At 40.8% G+C, this 27955-nt stretch overlaps 1 protein-coding gene across 2 annotated transcripts; it reads right to left on the bottom strand.

Moving 5' to 3' along the window:
- Positions 1–39: 39 nt before the first annotated feature.
- On the bottom strand, positions 40–27561 carry prrt1 (proline-rich transmembrane protein 1). 2 transcript variants are annotated; one of them, XR_009803502.1, is made up of 5 exons: positions 27345–27561; positions 15028–15350; positions 12381–12572; positions 4088–6437; positions 40–4052 (listed from the first exon to the last, which is right to left on the bottom strand). XR_009803502.1 is itself a non-coding variant. In XM_061882087.1 (4 exons), the coding sequence occupies exons 1-4, from the start codon at positions 27358–27360 to the stop codon at positions 6261–6263; spliced, it is 708 nt and encodes a 235-aa protein (XP_061738071.1). In that variant the 5' UTR covers positions 27361–27561; the 3' UTR covers positions 40–6260. The 2 variants fall into 2 exon arrangements, 1 of the variants encoding a protein (XP_061738071.1); XM_061882087.1 differs by having other exon boundaries at positions 40–6437.
- Positions 27562–27955: the final 394 nt, after the last annotated feature.

The following is a 27955-nucleotide window of genomic DNA, read 5'->3' as shown; positions in this document are numbered from 1 at the left end:
GGGGGGGGGGGGGCACAGGTGAAAAACACACCCAAGATGTCACTGACAGACCCTTTTTATTCTTTGTCTTATTATTCACATAAACCGTCAGAATGAAAAACTTGTCAGCCTGCTATCACACCGGCTCCTTTAAATCAAACACAGAACAGCAGCTGGCAATAAAATGCACTAAAAAGGAACTGCAGCTTATTGAACTACATATGCAAGGACTAACTAATTAGAAGCACCCACTTTGCATACGGTATTTATGTACAGAAGGAAGGGGATTTGTATGGTCCCATTCATCGCAGATTACCTGACACATGAAACGTGACGAATTGACGTGTGCACTACGGAGGTAGCGTGTTGAGTACCCCAAAACGTGTTGTGTGGAAATTCCAACTTTGACCACAGCGTCGGTTGCCATGTAGAGTGGCACTTTCCATAATTTTCAGCAGACTGCATTGCAGCCTCTTTCCTCTCATTTAGAAATTGGGTCATACAAATCCCTTCCCTGCTGTACTTAACAAGCTGATGTTAAATTGACCATGTATTAAAATAAGGGCGTGCTGCAATATAACTTGCTCACAATGACATTGTTATCATTATACATTATACAAAAAATACTTAATTTTTTATAATAAATACATAAAAATAAAAATAAATTAATTTAAAAAACATTTATATTATATCATTTATATCATTTCTATAATCGATAGTTTTTTATAGGCGTTTGCCCATGTGACTGTATGTATTGTACTTTACGACAAGAAATAAGTGCAATTCCTGTAATAAATACTGTATGATATACATTGTTACATAACTGTCAGTTTATTTTAGATTTTAACAAAATGTATTGTAATTTTATTGTTTTGAGCATTGATTTAAGGGTGAAAGCATAAACTATAATCCATACTTTTGGTAGTGAGTTTTTTTGTGTGTTTTTTTTACATATATACTGTACATTTAAAAAAACACATACAAAATATGTGATTTCTGAGCGATAAAGCAAATTTGGCACATGAAAAGAAAAAAATATATAATAATTGAACACTTTTCTTTCCATAAAAATATGAATTACAGTAGGATTTGGGGAAAACATCGCCCAATAAAGGAGAAGCAAGATATGTTTAAAACCAAGACCAAGGATTAGATAGGACATGAGAACCACAGAGAAAAGGGAATTTACATTTTAAAAAAAACTCAGGCCAGGCAAAACATTCATTTTGAAGCTTTCCAATACTGTAATTGTGTACTGTATTCAAATCCTGACTAATTCCACAGGAGTACAAATTAATAGTGTATCAATATTGCAAAGAAAGAGAAACGACATGCAAGCTTGTGCTGCCTCTTTGAGTCCGGGCAGCGCAACGTAAGCTATAACGCGTACAAAAAGAAATATTAAATCTATCAATGCTTCCATTGAGACAGCATCTACTGTACATTGTGTTGAATAAATCACCTACTTTTACAACCGCTTCACCACAAATGCATTAATTGTCATGCATGTACGTCACTGTGCATGTATTAAGCTGCAACCTCTCACGATAAAGTGTGACATCACTGCATGGCAGCTAGGAAATGAAGCAATAAGCAACACATTTTTTGAAAAATGAACAATTCTACATTATTTAAAAATGCTTTAACATTTGGTCTTTTAAACGGATCTCTTAACACTTGCAGTAAGACGATAGCAGCACACGGTTTCAACATGGCACAGTTTTTGCACCCCTCCTACTGTAAATGAATATTGTACATACTTGCTGGAGTGTTAGCACACGGTGAGCCACGCTCGCGTCGACATAAGCGGTCGTCGACATCGATCGCCATGGAAAATTTAAGAGCAAGAATGGGACAAAGCTAGTTATTACAGTGGAACCTGTTTATGTCGACGCTCCCTAAACTGGTGAGCCCAAAACCAAATGAGTCATTGCTTGCACATTTACTTCTGATTTTGACCAGAAACTAAAACCACTACAACACATGTTGACATAAACGGGCATTAAAAGCCCTGAGACTTGAAGTAGTCCACATAGACGGGTTGTCACATTAGATGAGCTGGTGACTTTAGACGGGTTGTCAACATTAGACGGGTTGTCGCCTTAGACTGGTTGTCACCATTAAACAGGTTGTCACCTTAGACTGGTTGTCAACATTAAACAGGTTGTCACCTTAGACCGGTTGTCAACAGACGGGTTGTCACCTTAGACCGGTTGTCATCATTAGACTGGTTGTCACTTTAGACCGGTTGTCAACATTAGACTGGTTGTCACCTTAGACCGGTTGTCATCATTAGACTGGTTGTCACCTTAGACCGGTTGTCAACATTAGACGGGTTGTGGCCCTGGACTGGTTGTCAGCATGAGACGGGTTGTCACCTTAGACAGGTTGTCAACATTAGACTGGTTGTCACCTTAGACCGGTTGTCAACATTAGACGGGTTGTGGCCCTAGACTGGTTGTCAACATGAGACGGGTTGTCACCTTAGACGGGTTGTCAACATTAGACTGGTTGTCACCTTAGACCGGTTGTCAACATTAGACGGGTTGTGGCCCTAGACTGGTTGTCAACATGAGACAGGTTGTCACCTTAGACCGGTTGTCAACATTAGACTGGTTGTCACCTTAGACCGGTTGTCAACATTAGACGGGTTGTGGCCCTAGACTAGTTGTCAACATGAGACGGGTTGTCACCTTAGACCGGTTGTCAACATTAGACGGGTTGTCGCCTTAGACCAGTTGTCAACATTAGACGGGTTGTCGCCTTAGACGGGTTGTCAACATTAGACGGGTTGTCGCCTTAGACCGGTTGTCAACATTAGACGGGTTGTCACCTTAGACCAGTTGTCAACATTAGAAGGGTTGTCGCGCTAGACTGGTTGTCAACATTAGACGGGTTGTCACCTTAGACCGGTTGTCAACATTAGACGGGTTGTCGCCTTAGACCGGTTGTCAACATTAGACGGGTTGTCACCTTAGACGGGTTGTCAACATTGGACGGGTTGTCGCCTTAGACGGGTTGTCAACATTAGACGGTTTGTCGCCTTAGACCGGTTGTCAACATAAGGCGGGTTGTCCCCTTAGACCGGTGGTCAACATTAGACGGGTTGTCGCTTTAGACCGGTTTTCACGATAGACAGGTTGTTAACATTAAAAGAGGGGACACCTTAGACGGTTTGTCACATTAGTTGGATTGTTAGATTAGTCGGGTTGTGACATTAGGCAGGTTGTCAACATTAGACGGATTGTCACCTTAGACGGGTTGTCAACATTAGACGGGTTGTCGCCTTAGACGTGTTGTCAACATTAGACGGGTTGTCACCTTAGACCGGTTGTCAACATTAGACGGGTTGTCGCCTTAGACGGGTTGTCAACATTAGACGGGTTGTCGCCTTAGACCGGTTGTCAACATTAGACGGGTTGTCGCCTTAGACGGGTTGTCGCCTTAGACCGGTTGTCAACATTAGACGGGTTGTCGCCCTAGACCGGTTGTCAACATTAGACGGGTTGTCGCCTTAGACCGGATGTCAACATTAGACAGGTTGTCGCCTTAGACGGGTTGTCAACATTAGACGGGTTGTCGCCTTAGACCGGTTGTCAACATTAGACGGGTTGTCGCCCTAGACCGGTTGTCAACATTTGACGGGTTATCACCTTAGACCGGTTGTCAACATTAGACGGGTTGTCGCCTTAGACCGGATGTCAACATTAGACAAGTTGTCACCTTAGACCGGTTGTCAACATTAGACGGGTTGTCACCTTAGATCGGTTGTCAACATTAGACGGGTTGTCGCCTTGGACCGATTGTAAACATTAGACGGGTTGTCGCCTTAGACCGGTTGTCAACATTAGACGGGTTGTCGCCTTACACCGGTTGTCAACATTAGACGGGTTGTCGCCTTACACCGGTTGTCAACATTAGACGGGTTGTCGCCTTAGACCGGTTGTCAACATTAGACGGGTTGTCGCCTTACACCGGTTGTCAACATTAGACGGGTTGTCGCCCTAGACCGGTTGTCAACATTAGACGGGTTGTCACCTTAGACCGGATGTCCATATTAGACAAGTTGTCACCTTAGACCGGTTGTCAACATTAGACGGGTTGTCACCTTAGATCGGTTGTCAACATTAGACGGGTTGTCGCCTTAGACCGGTTGTCAACATTAGACGGGTTGTGACGTCAGATGAGCTGTTGTCTTTAGACGGGTTGTCACCTTAGACCGGTTGTCAACCTTAAAAGGGGGAACACCTTAGACGGTTTTTCACATTAGTTGGGTTGTTAGATTAGTAGGGTTGTGACATAAGGCAGGTTGTCAACATTAGACAGGCTGTCGCCTTAAACCGGTTGTCACGATAGACAGGTTGTCAACATTAAAAGAGGGGACATCTTAGACGGTTTGTCACATTAGTTTGGTTGTTAGATTAGTCGGGTTGTTAGATTAGTTGGGTTGTCATGGTAGATGGGATGTGACATTAGACAGGTTGTCACATTCGATGAATTGTTGACTTTGGTACTTAATGATTTAGTCAACATAAACGGGTTGGAAACATTGGACGGGTTGTCACTTTAGGCGAGTGGTGAAATTAGACGGGTTGTCACATTAGATGAGCTGTTGTCTTTAGACGGGTTGTCACCTTAGACCGGTTGTCAACATTAAAAGGGGTGATATCTTAGATGGTTTGTCACATTAGTTGGATTGTTAGATTAGTCGGGTTGTGACATTAGGGAGGTCGTCAACATTAGAAGGGTTGTCGCTTTAAACCGGTTGTCACATTAGGCAGGTTGTCAACATTAGACTAGTCGGGTTGTGACATTAGTCGGGTTGTCATCCTAGATGGGTTGTGACATTAGTCAGTTTGTCGCATTAGATGGGTAGTGACATTAGATGGGTTGTCACAGACGGGTTGTGACATTAGATGGGTTGGGACATTAGACATGTTGTCACATTAGACAGGTTGTCACATTAGACGCGTTGTGACAGACATGTTGTGACATTAGATGGGTTGTGACATTAGACATGTTGTCACATTAGATGGGTTGTGACAGACATGTCACATTAGATGGGTTGTGACAATAGACGGGTTGTGACATTAGACATGTCACATTAGACATGCTGTCACATTAGATGGGTTGTGACAATAGACGGGTTGTGACATTAGACATGTCACATTAGACATCCCGTCACATTAGATGGGTTGTGACACTGGACGGGTTGTGACATTAGATATGTTGTCACATTAAATCGGTTGTGACATTAGACATGAGACATTAGACGGGTTGTGACATTAGACATGAGACATTAGACGGGTTGTGACATTAGACATGTTGTCACATTAAATCGGTTGTGACATTAGACATGAGACATTAGACGGGTTGTGACATTAGACATGTTGTCACATTAAATTGGTTGTGACATTAGACAAGAGACATTAGACGGGTTGTGACATTAGACATGTTGTCAGATTAGATGGGTTGTGTCATTAAATGGGTAGTGACATTAGATGGGTTGTCACATTAGACATGTTGTCACATTGGATGAGTTGTCACTTTAGACAAATGGTTGGCATTAGACAAGTTGTCACTTTTGATGAGTGGTGAAATCGAACAGATTTTCACATTAGTTGGGTTGTGTCATTAGTCGAGTAGTCACATTAGACGGGTGGTCGACAAACCGGTTGCCACCATTAGACGAGTTGTCACGTTAGACAATATGTTGGCCATCAAACTAAACGGGTTGCGGCATGAGATGTGTTGCTGACATTCGGGTTGTCACATCAGTTGTGTTGTCGACATTAGACGGGTTGTCAACATAAGCGGGCTCCACTGTATTTGAGTGTAAAAATCCGTTACACTCTTCAGTTTTAGTTTGAATCTTACTTTGCACTGAACAGGAAGTCCCAATCTGCCCATTTTAACCTTGTTGTTTTACTCCGCTTAGCAATAATGATGAAGTTAACACTATTGCATCACATCTGAACAAATCAGCATTTTTCATAAAAAATTCGGATCTCATATTTAGTGTCGACAAAAGCAGACATCAACTTAAGCGGGCAGTCTTAAGGAATAGGAAGAAGAGGGTTGACCGGGACTTGATGATTTTGGTCGATACTGTCACTTCACCTGTGAAAAGTATGTAAATATTAGTTGGATCACAGCAACACTCATCAGTATTTGGCATCCAGTGTGTATGTGGGTCACATGGGTGTGTAGCTGCGAGCAGTATCGCCGCTACCCTTTAGATGTAATTAACTCGCTGTGATGGATTCTGATGCGGCGGGCGGTTACGGCTCCCAGTCGTCGTCGTGATGCTGCGAGGCGATGATGACGACCACGGTGAGGATGGTGCAGAGCACAATGGAGGCGATGCCCACGGCCAGGCTGATGAAGGAGAAGTTGCGGGCCTCGCGGGAAGCGATCTCCGCCGTCACCATGTCCCCTCTGGCGATCGCCGTACGCACCTGCGGCGGGGAAACGTTAGACCGTTACGTAACCGTAAGACGCACGAGTGGGATGGATTTCAACCGAGCGTGCGGGGAAAAAAAGAGGCCACTCCACATTGCGGCGACACGCCAAAGTCACGCTCGGCCCTTGTCAGCTCCAATCGCCACAGAGTCAACTGAGCAGAGTGAGCGAGCCCACTGGAAAAAAAAAAAGGAGACAAACCCCTGCAGTTGCTCCCTAAATGGCGCTGTTATGTAACTATCTGTGGGCTGCATGTGGACCTGCACAGTCGGCTGCTGCTACACAGGCACCGACCCACCAACTAATAACAATAGTAATACCACCTCATACGTCAATTTGGCACGGCACGACAAAGTATGAAATGATAAATGATAAATAAATGGGTTGTACTTGTATAGCGCTTTTCTACCTTCAAGGTACTCAAAGCGCTTTGACACTACTTCCACATTCACCCATTCACACACACATTCACACACTGATGGAGGGAGCTGCCATGCAAGGCGCTAACCAGCAGCCATCAGGAGCAAGGCTGAAGGGTCTTGCTCAGGACACAACGGACGTGACAAGGTTGGTACTAGGTTGTCAGGTTTGGACTAGGATTGAGTGTGCTCCTTCGACGCAGCGGGATTACAGGACGAGCCAGGCGTGAATTAAGGTACATGTTTATTTGGAATTCTAAATACAAAAATAAACAAACTAAGGTCGCTCACAAAGAGGTATAAAACGTGGCTACAAAAATACAATCAGGAAAACAAAACAACTGCTCGATGGCATGAAAGACAATGAACTAACTTAAACTTGCACTGTGGCAAAACTATGAATAACTAACACAAAAAAACTTACTGTGACAGGTACAAGGGGCATGGATAGCAAGGTAATTGAGGGTGCATGAAGGCATGAAGCAGAATGCAAATAGCAAAGTTCCCAGGACGAGGACAGAAACAGAATGATATAAATAGCAGCTATGATGATTAGAAACAGGTGTGGGACTGAGGGCTGGGCGTGACTTGGAGACCAGGTGGAAACTAATGGGTTACTATGGAAAAACAAACCAGGAAGTGTAAAACGGGAAACAAGAGTCCAAAAACAAAAACATAACATGACAAAACAAGATCAATAGGTGTGACATAGGTGGGGATTGAACCAGGGACCCTTGGGTTTCGTATGGCCACTGTCCCACTGCGCCACGCCGTCCCAGCTTATAACAGTTTATTAATTTACAAGGTGTGCTTATGATGTATAATGTTTTATACATGATGTATAATATTTCATGTTTTATTGTTTTGTTTTTTAATGTTTTAGTGTTTTGTTTTTATATGTTTAATGGAGCTTAAGGTCTGCAATAAAGATTGATGATATAATATACCACAAAATGTCAAGACTAGGACTATCGTGTGGATTGTTTTACCGAGGTGCGAAGCGACTGGATCGGACATGGCGTGAAGGTAATGACATCTTTTGATTTTAACACTCAAAAGTACTACAAAAACAAAGCGTATAAACAAAAACTCGCACAAAGGCAGAACTATGGACATAAAACAAAACATGCAAACCATGGTATGAATAAAGAAAACTTACTTGGAACGAGAAAAGAGGATGAAAAAGAGCAGCATGGATCACCTGCATGAATAACAAGGGTGTGTAGACGTTGATGTCGCCAGGCTGACTGCCTGGCAACTGCAGGCTTAAATAGTGATGCGGTGATTGACAACAGGTGCATGAGCCCAAATGAATCAGGTGCGTGACATGAGGACAGGTGAAAACTAATGGGTTGTCATGGAAACGGAGCAGGGACTGAAAAAACAGGAACTTACAAAATCCAAAAATCAAACAGAATATAGCCAAACTAAACATGATCACCAGGAAATGACACAAAAAAGGTACACTGTACAGCAATACAAATTATTCATTTATTTTCAATTGTAACTTTTACTCAGAAAAATTATATTTATAAATATTTTTGTTTATCTTATTATTAATATTCTATTTTATTAATAATTACACTTAAAAAATATTTTTTTAATATTTAAAAACATTTTTGTATAATATATATTTTATGTCCATACTTTAGGGACACCCTGTATAAATTGCATGTATAACAGAAGGTTTTTTTTGTTTGTTTTTTTCTCATTTATGTTGTGAGTGTAATGTGTTTGTATTTTATATTATGTATGATTTTTTGGATTAATTTGAATTATTTTTTAAGTAATATATCGTTTAACATATTATGTGATTATTAAACCTCCATCCATCCATCCATCCATCTTCTTCTGCTTATCCGCGGTCGGGCGCAGCAGCCTAAGCAGGGAAGCCCAGACTTCCCTCCCCCACAGCCACTTCGTCCAGCTCTTCCCAGGGGTTCCCGAGGCATTCACAGGCCAGCTGGGTGAGATAGCCTTCCCAACATGTCCTGGGTCTTGACTTCCCCGTGGCCTCCTACAGGTTGGGTGTGCCCTAAACACCTGCCTAGGGAGGCGTTCGGGTGGCATCCTGACCAGATGCCCAAACCACCTCATCTGGCTCCTCTCCATGTGATTATCATACCTATGATAACTAAATACAGGACTTACAGGAAAATCTATAATAATAATAATAATATTTTGTTTATTTTTCAATGTATTAATTTGTATTTTCTTAAATAATACATTATTTAAATCATTATTTAATCTATAATAATTCACATGCCCGCCCCCCCACCCCCTATTAAGTTTCATTCATTTTTTGTGCTGGATAAATCTTTACTAATTACTAATGAATATATTATTTATTTTACATTTCAAACAATTATTTAATTGTTAGTATTTTTTTATAATTTAATTAAAAGTTTTTTGTATAGCTACATAAATGTAATTAAGTTTCGCATTTGGTACAGCCTAATGAGTGTAGGTTGTATGTCCACCCTGTATAAATTTCATTCATTTTCATAATCAATAGATGGAAGGAACACAATATCCCAAAACATACCACATCAAAAACCCAAAACCAGTAAAGTTGTCACAATGTGTAATTCGTAAATAAAAACAGAATACAATGGTTTGCACATCCTTTTCAACTTATATTCCATTGAATAGACTGGGACTGGTAAATTGTGTTACTTTTTTAAATAATCATTAACTTAAAATTTAATGGCAGCAACACATTGCAAGAAAGTTGGCACAGGGGCATTTTTACCACTGTGTTACATGGCCTTTCCTTATAACAATACTCAGTAAACGTTTGGGAACTGAGGACACTAATTTTTGAAGCTTTTTCAGGTGGAATTCTTTCCCATTCTTGCTTGATGTACAGCTTAAGTTGTTCAACAGTCCGGGGTCTTCGTTGTGGTATTTACGGCTTCATATTGCGCCACACATTTTCAATGGGAGACAGGTCTGGACTACAGGCAGGACAGTCTAGTACTCGCACTCTTTTACTACAAAGCCATGCTGTTGTAACACGTGCAGAATGTGGCTTGGCATTGTCTTGCTGAAATAAGCAGGAGCGACCATGAAAAAGACGTTGGATGGCAACATATGTTGCTCCAAAACCTGTATGTACCTTTCAGCATTAAGGGTGCTTTTACAAACGTGTAAGTTAACCATGCTTTGGGCACTAATACACCCCCATACCAACACTAATGCTGGCTTTTGAACTTTGCGCCTATATCAGTCCGGACGGTACTTTTCCTCTTTGGTCCGGAGGACACCATGTCCACAGTTTTCAAAAACAATTTGAAATGTGGACTCGTCAGACCACAGAGCACTTTTCCACTTTGTATCAGTCCATCATGGATTAGCTTGGGCCCAGCGAAGCTGGCAGCGTTTCTGGGTGTTGTTGATAAATGGCTTTGGCTTTGCCTTGTCGAGTTTTAACTTGCACTTACAGATGTAGCGACGAACTGTAGTTGCTGACAGTGGTTTTCTGAAGTGTTCCTGAGCCCATGTGGCGATATCCTTTACACATTGATGTCGCTTTTTAATGCAGTGATCAAAGGTCCGTAATATCATCGCTTACGTGCAGTGATATCTCCAGATTCTCTGAACCTTTTGATGATACAGACTGTAGATGGTAAAATCCCTGAATTCCTTGCAATAGCTAGTTGAGAAATGTTTTTCTTAAACTGTTGGACAATTTGCCCACGCATTTGTTCACAAAGTGGTGACCCTCCCCCCATCCTTGTTTCATGGAAGCTGCTTTCATACCCAATCATGGCACCCACCTGTTCCCAATTAGCCTGTTATCCGTGGGATGTTTCACATAAGTGTTTAATGAGCATTCCTCAACTTTTTCAGTCTTTTTTGCCACTTGTGCCATCTTTGTTGAAACATGTTTCAGGCTTCAAATTCCAAATGAGCTAATATTTGCAAAAAATAACAAAGTTTTCCAGTTTGAACATAAACTATCTTGTCTTTGCAGTCTATTCAATTGAATATAAGTTGAAAAGGATTTGCAAATTATTGTATTCTGTTTTTATTTACCATTTAGACAACGTGCCAACTTCACTGGTTTTGGTGTTTTGTATATTTTATGTATAGTACATGTCCAGACAATAGGAACTCCCTGTATAAAAAACATTAAAGGGGAACATTATCACCAGACCAATGTAAGCGTCAATATATACATTGATGTTGCAGAAAAAAGACCATATCTTTTTTAACCGATTTCCGAACTCTAAAATGGTGAATTTGGCAATTGTTCGCTGTCAGAGCGATGACCTTTCACCCGTGACGTTACAACGGGAAGCAATCTTCCATTTTCTCAAACACATTACACAAACCAAGTCAAATCAGCTCTGTTATTTTCTGTTTTTTCTAATGTTTTCCGTACCTTGGAGACATCATGCCTTGTCTGTGTGTTGTTGAAGGGTGTAACAGCACGATCAGAGACAGATTCAAGTTGACTTATGTGGAGTGTGCATCAATTAGCACGGCATGCTAATCGGTGCTAACATGCTATTTAGGCTAGCTGTATGTACATATTGCATCGTTATGCCTCATTTGTAGCTATATTTGCATCCAGCCTTTCCTTCCACCCACATTTAATGCCAAACAAACACATACCAATCGACGGATTCAAGTTGCACCAGTGTCAAAAGATGCGAAAGTCCCTCGTTTGTTCTGCATATTTTACCGACGATAGCGATGCTACGACAGAGATGTGTGGATATCCTGCGACACTCAAAGCAGATGCATTTCCAACGATAATGTCAACAAAATCACAAAGGTGAGTTTTGTTGATGTTATTGACTTATGTGCTAATCAGACATATTTGGTCACGGCATAACTGCCAGCTAATCGATGCTAACATGCTATTTAGGCTAGCTGTATGTACATTTGTAGCTATAATTGCATCCAGCCTTTCCCTCCACCCACATTTAATGCCAAACAAACACTTACCAATCGACAGATTTAAGTTGCTCCAGTGGTCAAAAGATGCAATCGTTGGTTAGAAGGTGATCGCCGAATAGCTTCAATAGTTATTTGCTCAATAGCTTCAGTTTCTTCTTCAATTTTGTTTTCGCTATCTGCCTCCACACTCCAACCATCCGTTTCAGTACATGCGTAATCTGTTGAATCGCTTAAGCCGCTGAAATCCGAGTCTGAATCCGAGCTACTATGCTATATCTTTCTGTTCTATCCGCCATGTTTGTTTGTATTGGCGTCACGCAGTGACGTCACAGGAAAATGGACGAGTGGATCTACAGATAGCGAAAATCAGGCACTTTAAAGCCTTTTTTTAGGATATTCCATGATGAGTAAAATTTAAATAAAAAAAAAATCTAAAAATAAAATAAGCCACTGGGAACTGATTTTTATTGGTTTTAACCCTTCTAAAATTGTGATAATGTTCCCCTTTAAAGTCCTTGTTTGCCACGCTTCTCTTGTCCACCACAGAGATGATATTCTAGCCAACTATGTGTTCTCCATAAAAAAAAAAAAAGGTAATAATCTCACACCAACCTGCACTGCTTTGATGATGGCAATGATGCCAGTGGGCCAGAAGCAGCACACAGTAGTGAGCACAGCGATGGGCAGGTAGTCATGTGGAGGTCTGCGGTCCATTAAGGTGATGTTGGGCGGCATTTGCATGGGATGAATCTGACCCGGTGGGATCGCCGGGTGGCCCCCTGTGGCTGCCATGTAGGGTTGTCCCTGGAACGGAAAAAAATTATTTTATTCAATAGTGAATTTTATTTACAAATATACAAAACATGTACGTTAATTTGACCAATCAATGGACATCCTATTTATAACTTAGTGGTTACTCGACAGTGAAAGTCCCAATATGTTTTTTTCTTCCTCCAGATCTAATTTGTATTTAATATAGAACAGTCACAGGATTGCGAAATATAAACTCTCAAACCCTGCTTAGCAACAAGTCATCAGGGACAACAATCAAAACAATTTGGCAGATCTATGTTATTATTGCACATTGTTTCCCTTAAGTAAATATAAGTTAAAGTTAAAGTACCAATGATTGTCACACACACACTAGGTGAGGCGAAATGATTCTCTGCATTTGAGCCATCCCCCTTGATCAGGTGAGGGGAGCAGTGGGCAGCAGAAAATGTATACATTGTATAAAATAAGTAAAATATAAATAGTATTTAAATAAATTATATAATAAATTATGAAATGTTTTAAACAATTAAAATACTGAAATAAAAATACTTTGAAAATGTTGTAAACATAAGTATGCCGGTTGAAATAATTACTAAAAATATGTTATATATATACTATATATAGTAAAATAAATGGAAAAAAATAAAGTAACACATTAATAATAGTATAAACTTGAAAGTGATTACATGATTCTTACATTAAAAGTAAGAAGTTATCTCAATTATAACAATTATTTCACTAAACATTCAAGTTGAACAATATGCATTTTCACATCCAGACTTTAGGGACGTCTATACAAAATGCTGTGTGTGATATGCGTACATTACACCAAAGAGGTACTTTAAGACAATAATACAATAAGTTATTAATTATATCACAATACTCAAAAATACTTGTCAATATTTGCATGTACTTCTAACTGATGCATGTTTTTTGTTGTTGTTGTTGTTGTTTTTTTATATATAATATTTGTGGGTCACTTGTTTGGGAGAGAGAGAAAAAAGAACATTTGGCATGTGTTTAATATTATTTCTAGACTCTATATGTCAAAAATCCAATAAACAAATGTTTAGAAATAAATAAAAATACAAAAATAAAAACAGAGTGACAATAAGTAATGAGGTCAAATAATGTGTGTGTGTGTGTGTGTGTGTGCGTGCGTGCATATATATATATACATATACATATACATACATGTATATACATATGTACATGTATATATATTTATATATATATATAGATATATATAAATTTACACAACTTAAATGTTTATCTAAATAAAAAGGCACTTCTTAATTTTAATGTAACAATTGTTTAATCGTTTTCAGTTCATATGGTTATGAAGGTTTTATTTTTCCAGAATGTTTACATATATATATATATATATAAAATATAAACATATATATATTTATATATAAACATTTCCAGAATGTTTATTTATATATATATATATATATATATATATATATATATATATATATATATATATATATATATATATATATCCAGAATGTTTATATTTTATTATATTATATATATATATATTTATACAATACTTTTTGACAGATCTTGCAAAAAGTATTGCGAGAGCTGTAAAAAAATATTTATTTACCTTTTACTATGTGTGTGTACGGAGCCCCTAAAATGACATGGATGTTTTGCGAGATCTCGCAAATCTTTTTGCCAGATCTCGCAATACTTTCTGCTAGATCTCGCAATACTTTTTGCCAGGTCTCGTAATACTTTCTGCGAGGTCTCGCAAAAGGGTTTTTTTCCTATGTCAGTGAACCGGAAGTAAAACTGACACAGCAACGATGAAACAGAAGTGAAACAGACACAGCGATGGAGAAGCGGGAGCATGCAGGAGCCTACCCATCATCTGTGCTTTGTTGTGGGATCACAATACGATTTGATGTCTTTATATGTTAGGCCAATACTAAAATAGAAATCAATAAACTTCTCCCACGGATGATGGGTAGTCTCCTCCATCGCTTTGCCTGTTTTACTTCCGGTTCACTGACATAGGAAAAAACCTTTTGCGAGGTCTCGCAAAAAGTATCGCAAAAGTATTGCGAGATCTCGCAAAACATTTTTTTCTCTCAATGTCCCTATAATACATTAATAATTATATAACGTAGAATAATATTAAATCAACACATGAAAAGAAAAGTAAGTAAACAAAAGTAAATATGTAAAAAACAAATTACACAGTTATATATATATTCATATTGCTATATATATTAATTACCTGTCATAGTAAAAATACAAATATTCTGAAAATAATACATTAATAATTATATAAACTACAAAAATATTAAATATTTAATACATTAACAAGAAAAAAATATTTCTATCATAATAGTTTTTTAGATACACATCCTCGCAATTTTGTTGCTGTTAAAAAGGCAATTGTAATTAATATATTACTTTAGACAATAAGAGAGTAGATATGAAAGTATATGACAAATAATAATAAAGCCCTCACCGACGCCATGGGGTACACAGGAACGTAAGCTGTGCACGGCTGCAGCTGCAGAGGGTATCCAGGGTGGAGGTACCCCACCGGGGGATGTGGTATGGTTCCTCCGGGGCCCTGAGTCTGGACCGTGTAGCCCTGTGGAGCCCCGGGGGGTCCCATTGTGTTACAGTGGAACTGAGTCTCTTGGAGGTATCCCTCTGCGCCCGTGGGTGGCGGCAGTGGGGGATAGCCGGACTGAGCGCTGGGCACCATGTTGGCGTGTTGAGGTACGTTAGGGTCTTGGGGGTATGGAGGGGGCTGCATTGTCTGCCGGCTGGAGTCTTCGAGACCTTGGAAGGGAATGTAAAATTATGGTTTGTATTTAATAAATTAGGTATTATTGTCTTTTATTCATTTGAATTATTTTGAAAATGAAACATTGTTTAACTATTATTTGATTATTAGTTAAATACAGGACTTGCGGGACACCTTCTATAATAATATTTCTTTTGAAAATTAATGTATTTGTATTTATATTATGAATAAATATATTTTTTAATGGATTAATTTTAATAATTTTTAAATAATACATTGTTTAAATCAGGGGTCTCAAACTCAATTTACCTGGGGGCCACTGGACGCAGAGTCTGGGTGAGGCTGGTCCGCGAGAAAAGATTTCTTTAAAAAAAAAGGTTTGAATACTCCTCAGCATGTCTAGTTGTATAATGACGTTTCAAATTGTATACCTTGTGCAAATAAGACACGTCGGGGTGCCCCTGTGCTCAGGAGAACGGCGTGCCGCGGTTGGCAGAGTGGCCGTGCCAGCAACCTGAGGGGTTCCTAGTTCGATCCCCACCTTCTACCAACCTCATCACGTCCGTTTCGTCCTTGAGCAAGACACTTCACCCTTGCCCGTGATGGGTTCTGGTTAGGTCCTTGTATGGCAGATCCTGCCATCAGTGTGTGAATGTGTGTGTGTGAATGGGTGAATGTGGAAATCGTGTCAAAGCACTTTGAGTTCCTTAAAAAGGTAGAAAAGCGCTATACAAGTACAACCCATTTATCAATTACTCATTTGCCGCTTTTCCACTAACGCAGGGGTAGGCAACCCAGAATGTTGAAAGACCATTTTGGACCCAAATAACACCACGCTGTCAAGCGCCATTCATATAAAACTTGCAGGCCGCAACTCACATTAAACTTTCATATTAAGGTGGGGGCCGCAAAATAACGTCTCGCGGGCCGCGTGTCTGAGACCCCTGGTTTAAATAGTATTTAACTTACAAGACACGCAGGAAAGATCCCATAAATTTAAACCTTTTTCAGTGCTGATAGATCTTTGCGTATTATTCATAAAAAGTTTTATTGTGTATTTTGAAAAGGTTCAATATATATTAATATTTTGGAATATCTAAATTCAATTAAAATTTTAGTTGAATTTTTATTTTTTAATTTAAAAAATATTATTTTAATTCCATACTTCATGGACACCATGTATAAATATATAACATATACAATATTTGTTTGGTTTTATTTGTTTTAGACATGAGTCACACTTGTACCTTTCAACCTCTCCGAAAAGAAGTAAGAAGAAGCTTATTAAATCAACGACTGGTCATTTGTTCACTTCCTGTGTTTAAAAGTGACAATTTGCAACAACTAATGAAACGTGTTGCAAAGATAGTGACTAAAGTAAAGGAAAAAACTCAAATTGAAATAAATACCGTAATATAGTTACATACTTAGCAAGCCTGACAGTAGTCCCCCTTCCTACCATGAATACCAGACGTTTTAAGGTAAACAGAAAGTCCAAAACCAAGGAAGGGTGGGGGAGGAATGGCTGAGGCTTGCTAAACTGTGCCCCACCTCAAAGGGCCGGCCAACAGTCCAGGCCATGTACCCCAACAGTCAGCAGGGAAGAGCCAGGTGTCGGCGGCGAGTGGAACACCGCCGTATCTGGCGAAGGGGAGCACGAGAAGCGCACGATTAACACCCCAGTAGGAGCAGGAATCAATGCCCAGGTCTAGTGCGCTGCTGGTGTCGGTGCAAAGGACGTTCATGGACTGGCCACCGTTGCGGCCAACGAGGAGGAGGAAGATGAATGCCAGAGGGGCGTTTCTGCTGAAGGCGAGAACAGCAAGCGCCAGAGGGACGCTTCTGCTGAAGAAGAGGACGGCAAGCGCCAGATGGGCGCTTCTGCAGGATTCGAGGACGGGGAGCGCCAGACGGGCGCTTCGACAGGATGCGAGGACGGCGAGCGCCAGAGAGGCACTTGTGCAGAAGGCGAAAACAGTGAACGCCAGAGGGGCACTTCTGCTGAAGGAGAGGACAGCCAGTGCCAGACATGTGTTTCTGCAGGATTCGAGGACGGCGAGCGCCAGACGGGCGCTTCTGCAGCAAACGAGGACGGTGAGCGCCGGAGGGGCACTTCTGTAGGATTCGAGGACGGCAAGCGCCAGACGGGCGCTTTTGCAGCAAACAAGGATGGCGAGCGCCAGACAGGCGCTTCTGCAGCAGGCGAGGACGGCGAGCGCCAGACGAGCGCTTCTGCAAGATTCGAGGACGGCGAGCGCCAGACTGGCGCTTCTGCAGCAGAATAGGACGGTGAGTGCCAGACGGGCGCTTCTGCAGCAGGCGAGGACGGTGAGCGCCAGAGGGGCACTTCTGCTGAAGGAGAGGACGGCAAGCGCCAGACGGGCGCTTCTGCAAGATTCGAGGACGGCGAGCGCCAGACTGGCGCTTCTGCAGCAGACGAGGACGGTGAGTGCCAGGCGGGCGCTTCTGCAGCAGGCGAGGACGGTGAGCGCCGGACGGGCGCTTCTGCTGAAGGGGAGGATGGCCAGCGCCAGACGGGCGCTTTGACAGGATGCGAGGACGGCGAGCACCAGAGAGGCACTTGTGCAGAAGGCGAAGACGGTGAACGCCATAGGGGCACTTATGCTGAAGGAGAGGACAGCCAGTGCCAGACATGCGCTTCTGTTGGATTCGAGGACGGCGAGCGCCAGACGGGTGTTTCTGCAGCAGGCGAGGACGGCGAGCGCCAGACGGACGCTTCTGCAACAAGCGAGGACGATGAGCGCCGGAGGGGCGCTTCTGCTGAAGGAGAGGACGGCGAGCGCCAGACGGGCGCTTCTGCAAGATTCGAGGACGGCGAGCACCAGACTGGCGCTTCTGCAACAGACAAGGACGGTGAGCGCCAGACGGGCGCTTCTGCAGCAGGCGAGGATGGTGAGCGCCAGACGGGCGCTTCTGCAGCAGACGAGGACTGTGAGCGCCAGAGGGGCGCTTCTGCTGAAGGAGAGCATGGCCAGCGCCAGACGGGCGCTTCTGCAGGATGCGAGGACGGTGAGCGTCAGAAGGGCACTTCTGCAGCAGCTGAGGGCGGCGAGCGCTGGGCGCTTCTGCAACAAGCGAGGACGGTGAGCGTCAGAGGGCCACTTCTGCTGTAGGAGGGGATGGCCAGCGCCAGACGGGCGTTTCTGCAGCAGGCGAGGACGGGGAGTGCCAGAGCGGCGCTTCTGCAGGATTCGAGGACAGCGAGCGCCAGACGGGTGCTTCTGCAGCAGACGAGGACGGAGAGCGCCTGACGGGCGCTTCTACAACAAGCGAGGACGGTAGGCTTCTGCAGGGTGCGAGAACGGCGAGCACCAGATAGGCACTTCTGCTGAAGGCGAGGACAGCGAGCGCCAGAGAGGTACTTCTCCTGAAAGCGAGGACGGCGAGCGCCAGAGAGGCGCTTCTGCTGAAGGAGAGGACGGCAAGGGCCAGATGGCCACTTCTGCAGCAGGCGAGGACGGCGAGCACCAGACGGGCGCTTCTGCAGCAAGCGAGGACGGTGAGTGCCAGAGGGGCGCTTCTACTGAAGGAGAGGACTGCGCACGCCAGATGGGCGCTTCTGTAGGGTGCGAGGATGGCGAGCGCCACAGAAGTGCTTCTGCTGAAGGCGAGGACAGTGAGCGCCAGTGGGGCAATTCTGCAGCAGGCGAGTACGGCCAGCGCCAGAGAGGCGCTTCTGCTGAAGGTGAGGACGGCGAGCACCTGAGAGGCGCTTCTGCTGAAGGCGAGGACAGCGGGCGTCAGACGGGCGTTTCTGCGGCAAGCGAGGACGGCGAGTGCCAGAGCGGCACTTCTGCTGAGGGAGAGGTCTGCGCGCCAGACGGGCGCTTCTGTAGGGTGCGAGGACGGCGAGCGCCACAGAGGTGTTTCTGCTGAAGGCGAGGACGGTGAGCGCCAGTGGGGCAATTCTACAGCAGGCGAGTACGGCCAGCGCCAGGGAGGCGCTTCTGCTGAAGGCGAGGACAGCGAGCGTCAGACGGGCGCTTCTGCGGCAAGCGAGGACGGCGAGTGCCAGAGCGGCGCTTCTGCTGAGGGAGAGGACAGTGAGCACCAGAGGGGCGCTTCTGCTGAAGGAGAGGACGGCAAGCGCCAGAAGGGCGCTTCTGCTGCAGCCGAGGAAGCCCAGACAACAACCCCACCGCAAAAGAGACCGGTGATGACCCCACCGGGAGAGAGACAGGTGTCGCCCGGACAGGACAAAATGGTGGTGGCATTGTGGGTGAACTCACTGGAGCTGAAAGGAGTACTGGTAGCAACGTCGCTGATGGGGTCATCCCAGCAGAAAGGCATGGCCGCTAATGGACGACTTTACTGGAGCAGGAAGGCTTGCTGGAAGTGACGTCGTTGATGAGGTCATCAAGGGACGGATCCCAGAAGTCCACAGAGTGGCCGACAGAAGACAGGGATGGGTGGGAGGGAGCTCTTGAGGAGAGGCCGAAGAACGTTTCAATGTGGCCATCAGTGCAAAAATCTAACAGGTAGAATAATCTAGCACTGATGGAGGGACCCAGGTGGAACTAAATACAGGTGTGCTGACAGGACACGGAACAGAAAGTAAAGGTGCTTCAAAACTCAGAGACCAAACAGGAAACACTGACAAAACAAGAGCACCGTGAAAGGAAGTGGCTCAAAACACAGAAAGTAGAAACTAGAAATAACACTGAACAGGAATTAAAACACCAAAACATAGAAAAACCCAAACATGACCAAACTGTCAGTAGCAAGACTGACACTTTCAAGTTAGTTTTTAGCTAGCAATTAGCACACCAGTTGTCAGCTAGCAGTTAGTGTGGCAATAGTCGGCTAGTTATTAGCACCTAGCTGTCAGCTAGCAAGTAATGTGGCAATTGTCAGCTAGTGATAAGTGCGCCAGTTGTCAGCTAGCGATTAGCACCCTGTTTTTAGCTAGCGATAAGTGCGCCAGTTTCCAGCTAGCGATTAGCACAGAGTTTTCAACAAGCGGTTACCGCGCTTGTAGTCATATAACGATTTGTGTACCAATTGTCAGCTTGGGATTAGCGTGCCAATTGTCAGCTAGCGATTAGTGCACTAGTTGTCAGCTAGCGATAAGTGCGCCAGTTGTCAGTTAGCAAATAGTACGCTGTTTTCAACTAGCAGTTAGCGCGCTTGTAGTCAGATAAGGATTTGTGTACCAATTGTACACTTGTGATTAGAGTGGCAAATTGTCAGGTAACGATTAGTGTGACAATTGTCACACTAATCGTTAGTTGATATTTAGCGATTAGTGTGCCATTTGTCAGCTAGCGATAAGTGCGCCAGTTGTCAGTTAGCGATTAGTGTGCCATTTGTCAGCTAGCGATAAGTGCGCCAGTTGCCAGTTAGCGATTAGTGTGCCATTTGTCAGCTAGCGATTAGTGTGCCATTTGTCAGCTAGTGATTAGTGTGCCATTTGTCAGCTAGCGATAAGTGCGGCAGTTGTCAGCTAGCAATAAGCGTGCCAGTTGTCAGCTAGCATTGAGTGTGCTTGTTGTCAGCTAGCGATAAGCGCGCTAGTTGTTAGCTAGCATTGAGTGTGCTTTTTGTCAGCTAACGATTTGTGTGCCATTTGTCAGCTAGCGATAAGTGCGCCAATTGTCAGCTAGCGATTAGTGTGCCATTTGTCAGCTAGCGATTAGTGGGCCATTTGTCAGCTAGTGATTAGTGTGCCATTTGTCAGGTAGCGATAAGTGCGGCAGTTGTCAGCTAGCAATAAGCGTGCCAGTTGTCAGCTAGCATTGAGTGTGTTTGTTGTCAGCTAGCGATGAGCGCGCTAGTTGTTAGCTAGCATTGAGTGTGCTTTTTGTCAGCTAACGATTAGTGTGCCATTTGTCAGCTAGCGATAAGTGCGCCAGTTTCCAGCCAGTGATTAGCGCACGGTTTTCAAAAAGCGGTTAGTGCGCTTGTAGTCAGATAACGATTTGTGTACCAATTGTCAGCTAGCGATTAGTGCACCAGTTGTCAGCTAGCAAATAGCATGCTGTTTTCAACCAGCGGTTAGCGCGCTTGTAGTCAGATAAGGATTTGTGTATCAATTCTACACTTGTGATTAGAGCGGCAATTGTCAGGTAACGATTAGTGTGACAATTGTCACACTAATCGTTAGTTGATATTTAGCGATTAGTGTGCCATTTGTCAACGAGCGATTAGTGTGCCATTTGTCATCTAGTGATTAGTGTGCCATTTGTCAGCTAGCAAATAGCATGCTGTTTTCAACCAGCGGTTAGCGCGCTTGTAGTCAGATAAGGATTTGTGTACCAATTCTACACTTGTGATTAGAGCGGCAAATTGTCAGGTAACGATTAGTGTGACAATTGTCACACTAATCGTTAGTTGATATTTAGCGATTAGTGTGCCATTTGTCAACTAGCGATTAGTGTGCCATTTGTCAGCTAGCGATTAGTGTGCCATTTGTCAGCTAGTGATTAGTGTGCCATTTGTCAGCTAGTGATAAGTGCGCCAGTTTCCAGCTAGTGATTAGCACGCGGTTTTCAACAAGCGGTTAGCGCGCTTGTTGTCAGATAACGATTTGTGTACCAATTGTCAGCTTGGAATTAGCGCGCCAATTGTCAGCTAGCGATTATTGCACCAATTGTCAGCTAGCGATTATTGCACCATTTGTCAGCTAGCGATAAGTGCGCCATTTGTCAGCTAGTGATAAGTGCGGCAGTTGTCAGCTAGCAATAAGCCCGCCAGTTTTCAGCTAGCATTGAGTGTGCTTGTTGTCAGCTAGCGATTAGTGTGCCATTTGTCAGCTAGCGATAAGTGCGCCAGTTGTGAGCTAGCGATTAGTGTGCTAGTTGTCAGCTAGCTATTAGTGCACTAGTAGTCAGCTAGCAATTAGTGTGCTAGTAGTCAGCTAGCAATTAGTGTGCTAGTTGCCAGCTAGCAATTAGTTACACTTTACTGTATATATTTTTTAAATATTGCACAATAACAAGGTACCCTTAGCATTGGTTTATTTATCAACACAATTTTATTCTAGATACATAAATAGGGGGTCCCCGCTCTACATGTCCATCAGTTGGGGGTCTTCGGCCTGGAAAACTTTGAAGACCCCTGCTCTAAAATAAAAAGTCTGGCTTAAGTACAACTTTTGTCTATTCCACCTGCCTTTGGTTTATTGCCAATCACACACAGGTGTCAGCGAGAGGGGAGCATGGCCACCATATGTGCCAAACAAGAACTTGCCAAAATAAGAGCACCATTACGAGCAGTTAGTGGGAGAAATGAAGGCGTAATGTGTTCCGTTTTAGAAAAGGGTGGACAGAGTAAAGCAGTGTAAATATTGTGCCACAGAAAGAAGACGACATGAAACCCTACAAAACTAAACAACCATCAGCATCTCTGATATGCTCGGCCTCCCGTTGTGATTCAGTGTAAGAGGAAATGAGCGATGGTGTTTGGGAAAGGACGAGAGGGTGAAATAGTGGGGGGGAACACTAGAAGGTACTTACAGCAGAACAGCTGAGGGACGACCACATACATGAAGGGCCCACAATTACATAATAGTCCTCTATCACATGCACACACACACACACGCACGCACGCACGCACGCACACACACACACACACACACACACACACACACACACACACACACACACACACACACACACACACACACACACACACACACAGAGATAGGACACCAGAAAGAGACCAAAGGGTTTTTTAGGGGATCTGAAATAAAGTTTGGTGATTACGTGGTATTTTAATTATTGTGCGTATGATACGGTTGAAGTTTTCAGGGTAATGTACATCATATAAATAAATGATATACACACATATACATTCTTTTCAGGGTAATGTACAAACCCCGTTTCCATATGAGTTGGGAAATTGTTTTAGATGTAAATATAAACGGAATACAATGATTTGCAAATCCTTTTCAACCCATATTCAATTGAATGCACTACAAAGACAAGATATTTGATGTCCAAACTCATAAACTTTATTTATTTTTGCAAATAATAATTAACTTAGAATTTCATGGCTGCAACACGTGCCAAAGTAGTTGGGAAAGGGCATGTTCACCACTGTGTTACATCACCTTTTTTTTAACAACACTTAATAAACATTTGGGAACTGAAGAAATTAATTGTTGAAGCTTTGAAAGTGGAATTCTTTTTCATTCTTGTTTTATGTAGAGCTTCAGTCGTTTAACAGTCCGGGGTCTCCGCTGTCGTATTTTACGCTTCATAATCAATCAATCAATCAATCAATGTTTACTTATATAGCCCTAAATCACTAGTGTCTCTGTGCCACACATTTTCGATGGGAGACGGGTCTGGACTGCAGGTGGGCCAGGAAAGTACCCACACTCTTTTACTACGAAACCACGCTGTTGTAACACGTGGCTTGGCATTGTCTCACTGAAATAAGCAGGGGCATCAATGATAACGTTGCTTGGATGACAACATATGTTGCTCCAAAACCTGTATGGACCATTCAGCATTAATGGTGCCTTCACAGATGTGTAAGTTACCCATGCCTTGGGCACTAATACACCCCCATACCATCACAGATGCTGGCTTTTGAACTTTGCGCCTATAACAATCCGGATGGTTATTTTCCTCTTTATTCTGGAGGACACCACATCCACAGTTTCCAAATATAATTTGAAATGTGGACTCGTCAGACCACAGAACACTTTTCCACTTTGTATCAGTCCATCTTGGATGAGCTCGGGCCCAGCGAAGCCAGCGGCGCTCCTTGGTGTTGTTGATAAATGGGTTTTGCTTTGCATAGTAGAGTTTTAACTTGCACTTACAGATGAAGTGACCAACTGTGGTTACTGACAGTGGTTTTCTGAAGTGTTCCTGAGCGCATGTGGTGATATCCTTTACACACTGATGTCGGTTTTTGATGCAGTACCACCTGAGGGATCAACGGTCCGTAATATCATCGCTTACGTGCAGTGATTTCTCCAGATTCTCTGAACCTTTTGATGAGTTTACGGGCCGTAGATGGTAAAATCCCTAAATTCCTTGCAATAGCTCGTTGAGAAATGTTGTTCTAAAACTCTTCGACAATTTGCTTACAAATTGGTGACCCTCGCCCCATCCTTGTTTGTGAATTACTTAGCATTTCATGGAAGCTGTTTTTCTCCCCAATCATGGCACCCACCTGTTCCCAATTAGCCTGCACACCTGTTGGATGTTCCAAATAAGTGTTTGATGAGCATTTCTCAACTTTATCAGTATTTATGGCCACCTTTCCCAACTTCTTTGTCACGTATTGCTGTCATCAAATTCTAAAGTTAATGATTATTTGCAAAAAAAAAAAAAAAAAGTTTATCAGTTTGAACATCAAATATGTTGTCTTTGTAGAATATTCAACTGAATATGGGTTGAAAATGATTTGCAAATCATTGTATTCCGTTTATATTTACATCTAACACAATTTCCCAACTCATATGGAAACGGGGTTTGTATATCATGTAAATAAATTATATACATATATATATTCTCTTCTTTTTAATTCAATTAAAGTTTTTTGTATTTATATTATTGATTTTTTTTATACATATATTTTTATATAAAATCTTTTTAACCATTGCATTATTTTATTAAAAACAAAAAACAAAACAGTATTTATTTTACATAAATACTGCTATAATCTTTTGGATAGTGTATTCAATATTTATGTGGTATTTTAATTACTGTGCGTATAACACTGTTAAAGTTTTAAGGGTAATGTATATCTTATAGATAAATTATATACACATATATATTTTTATTTGTAATTCAATTAAATTTTATTGTTTATTTGTTTTTATACAAATATTTTTATACAAAACATTATTAACCACTGTTTTAGTTTTTTTTTTTTTTTAAAACAGTACTTATTTTACATAAATTAAAAACTAATAACTATAATCTTTTGGATAGTGTATTTTATATTTCTGTGGTATTTTATTATTATTCGTGTAATACTGTTGACGTCCATCCGTCCATCCATTCATCCATCCATTTCGTACCGCTTATTCCCTTTGGGGTTCCGGGGCGGGGGGCGGGGTGGGGTTGGTGGGGGCTAGTGCCTATCTCAGCTACAATCCGGCGGAAGGCGCTGTACACCCTGGACAAGCCGCCTTCTCATCGCAGTACTGTTGATGTATTCAGGGTAATGTATATCATATAAATAAATTATATACACATACATTTTTTTTTATTCAATTACATTTAATTTTTTTAATTCATACTATTGATTTATTGTACATATATTTTTGTATTAAAAAAATAGATATTTATTTAACAGAAATTAAAAATAATTAATATACTAGTATATATGTATATATATATATATATATATATATATATATATATATATATATATATATATATATATATATATATATATATATATATATATAGATATAGATATATCTATATATCTATATATATATATATATACATATATATATATATATATATATATATATATGAGTATACTACTACACACTAATTACTAATAATTGTGCGTATAATACTGTTGAAGTTTTCAGGGTAATGTAAATCATATAAATAAATTATATATATAGTTTGTTTTATTTTTAATTCAATTTTTATTTTTAAATTTGTATTTATATTATTGATTTTTTATACATATATTTCTGCATGTACCAGTATCTAAAATATTTTAACCACTGTATTATTTATTCAAAAAACTTTTAGATAATGTATTTAATATTTATATAGTATTTTAATGATTGTGCGTACAAAATTGTTGAAATTTTCAGAGTAACGTATTTCATATAAATAAATGATATACACATATAATTTGTTTTATTTTTATTTAAATGAAATTTATTTTTTTGTATTTATATCATTGATTTTTATACATATATTTTATATAAAATATTTTAACTGCTATATATATATATATATATATATTTTTTTAAGAGCACCTTTTTTACATAAATTAAAAACTAATTACTATTATCTTTTGGATAGCATATTTGATGTGTATGTGGTCTTTTATTATTATTTCTATAATACTGTTGACGTTTTGAGGGTAATGTATATCACATAAATAAATTATATACAAATATACATCTTTTGTTTTTTATTCAATTACATTGAAAAAATGTGTATTCATACTATTGAGTTTCATACATATATTGTTGTGTTAAAAAACTGTATTTATTTTACATAAATTAAAACTAATTACTATACTAGTATATATATATATATATATATATATATATTAGTATACACTATTTACTAATAATTGTGCATATAATACTTTTGAAGTTTTTAGGGTAATGTATATAATATAAATAAATTATAAGCACATATACATATTTATTTTAATACAATTAAAAAATATATGTATAATTAAATATATTTTGATATAAAATATTTTTAACCATTGTATTATGTATGTTTAAAAAAAACAGTATTTATTTAACATAAATGAAAAAAATAAATAGTATAATATTTGGGATAGTCTATTTAATATGTATATTATTATAAAAATATGTCCCACGACCCCAGAGGGAATAAGCGGTAGGAAATGGATGGATGGATAAAAATATGTAGATTTAATGTGTTTGGGTTATAGAGTGTTAGGGTTTTATACAATTATATAAAATCATAGCAACATTTCGATCAACATTTTTATACCGCTTGTATCATATAATATACTATCATTTGAATTTTACAAGATATCTGTAATGCATTGTCTGTAAAAATATAATTTTTAAATATATGCATTTTTGCCTGTAAGTGTGCATTATGCTGAAGACAATGCATGAGTCGTGTTCTCATGTTTGATGACAAAAACAAACATCAGTTTTATGTTTAGGGGCGGATGTTATGTGACAAAAGTCCGAAATGTAGTAAGGCCGTGATGATGTATCTGCTCAGTGGGCACCCACGCATCATGTTCAGTACAACTGCGCACCACGGAGATGCTGACAAATGAGTACCTAACAGCACTAAGCCAATAAAGCCAAACGCAAATATTATCCGCTGCATCGGATTCGCAGAACTATGGAATCATCTCACCGTGTTTCTCCGACATGTCCCTTAGTGGCTTGTCCCCAAAAAAAAAAAAAAAGCTCCCAGTGATGCGCAATGGTGCACTTTTAGTCCGAATGCGTGCAGGCCATCCTCAAGATGTCCTCATCTTTAGCGAGCGATCTGTCTCTGCGTGCGTCTAACGAGATTTCTCACTGGCACGTCGCGGAATATTAAATCAATCCGACACCCAGCGATGCTTGTCTTAAAGGCGCAGGCACGCAGCTGCAACGTCCAATCACAACCAGTACGTTTTTTTTTTTTTTTTAAAGGCAGGGTTTGGATTGAACGTTACTGCTGAGATTTTTATATAACATGGTCCAATTTATTAAAAAATAAATAAATAAATAAATAAATAATATTTTTTTTTCATAAGTTTGATTCACAGCCATATTTCTAAAGTCATATTTTAGAAAGTATATTTTTATGGAAGGTCAATAAGGACAAAATAAAATAAATAAATCTATAAATATTTACATAAACGTGTGATTAATTAATTAATCAAACACATGAACATTTGATTTAATTTGTCAATAATTTGTTCAGCATTAAGCATTTAAATAATTATTTTCAAGATTTTACATGTTTGTCTAATTATT

Source organism: Nerophis ophidion, linkage group LG21, assembly GCF_033978795.1.
Source record: "Nerophis ophidion isolate RoL-2023_Sa linkage group LG21, RoL_Noph_v1.0, whole genome shotgun sequence".
Lineage (NCBI taxonomy): Eukaryota > Metazoa > Chordata > Actinopteri > Syngnathiformes > Syngnathidae > Nerophis > Nerophis ophidion.
This window is presented reverse-complemented; position numbering and strand designations above follow the sequence as displayed.

Bases quoted from the DNA above. Each gene is read 5' to 3' on its own strand.
- prrt1 (XM_061882087.1), bottom strand. The intron at 12,573-15,027 runs GTGAGGGCTTTA...TTTCCGTTCCAG, and splicing joins CTGTGTACCCCATGGCGTCG to GGACAACCCTACATGGCAGC. The intron at 6,438-12,380 runs GTTGGTGTGAGA...TCCCCGCCGCAG, and splicing joins CCATCATCAAAGCAGTGCAG to GTGCGTACGGCGATCGCCAG.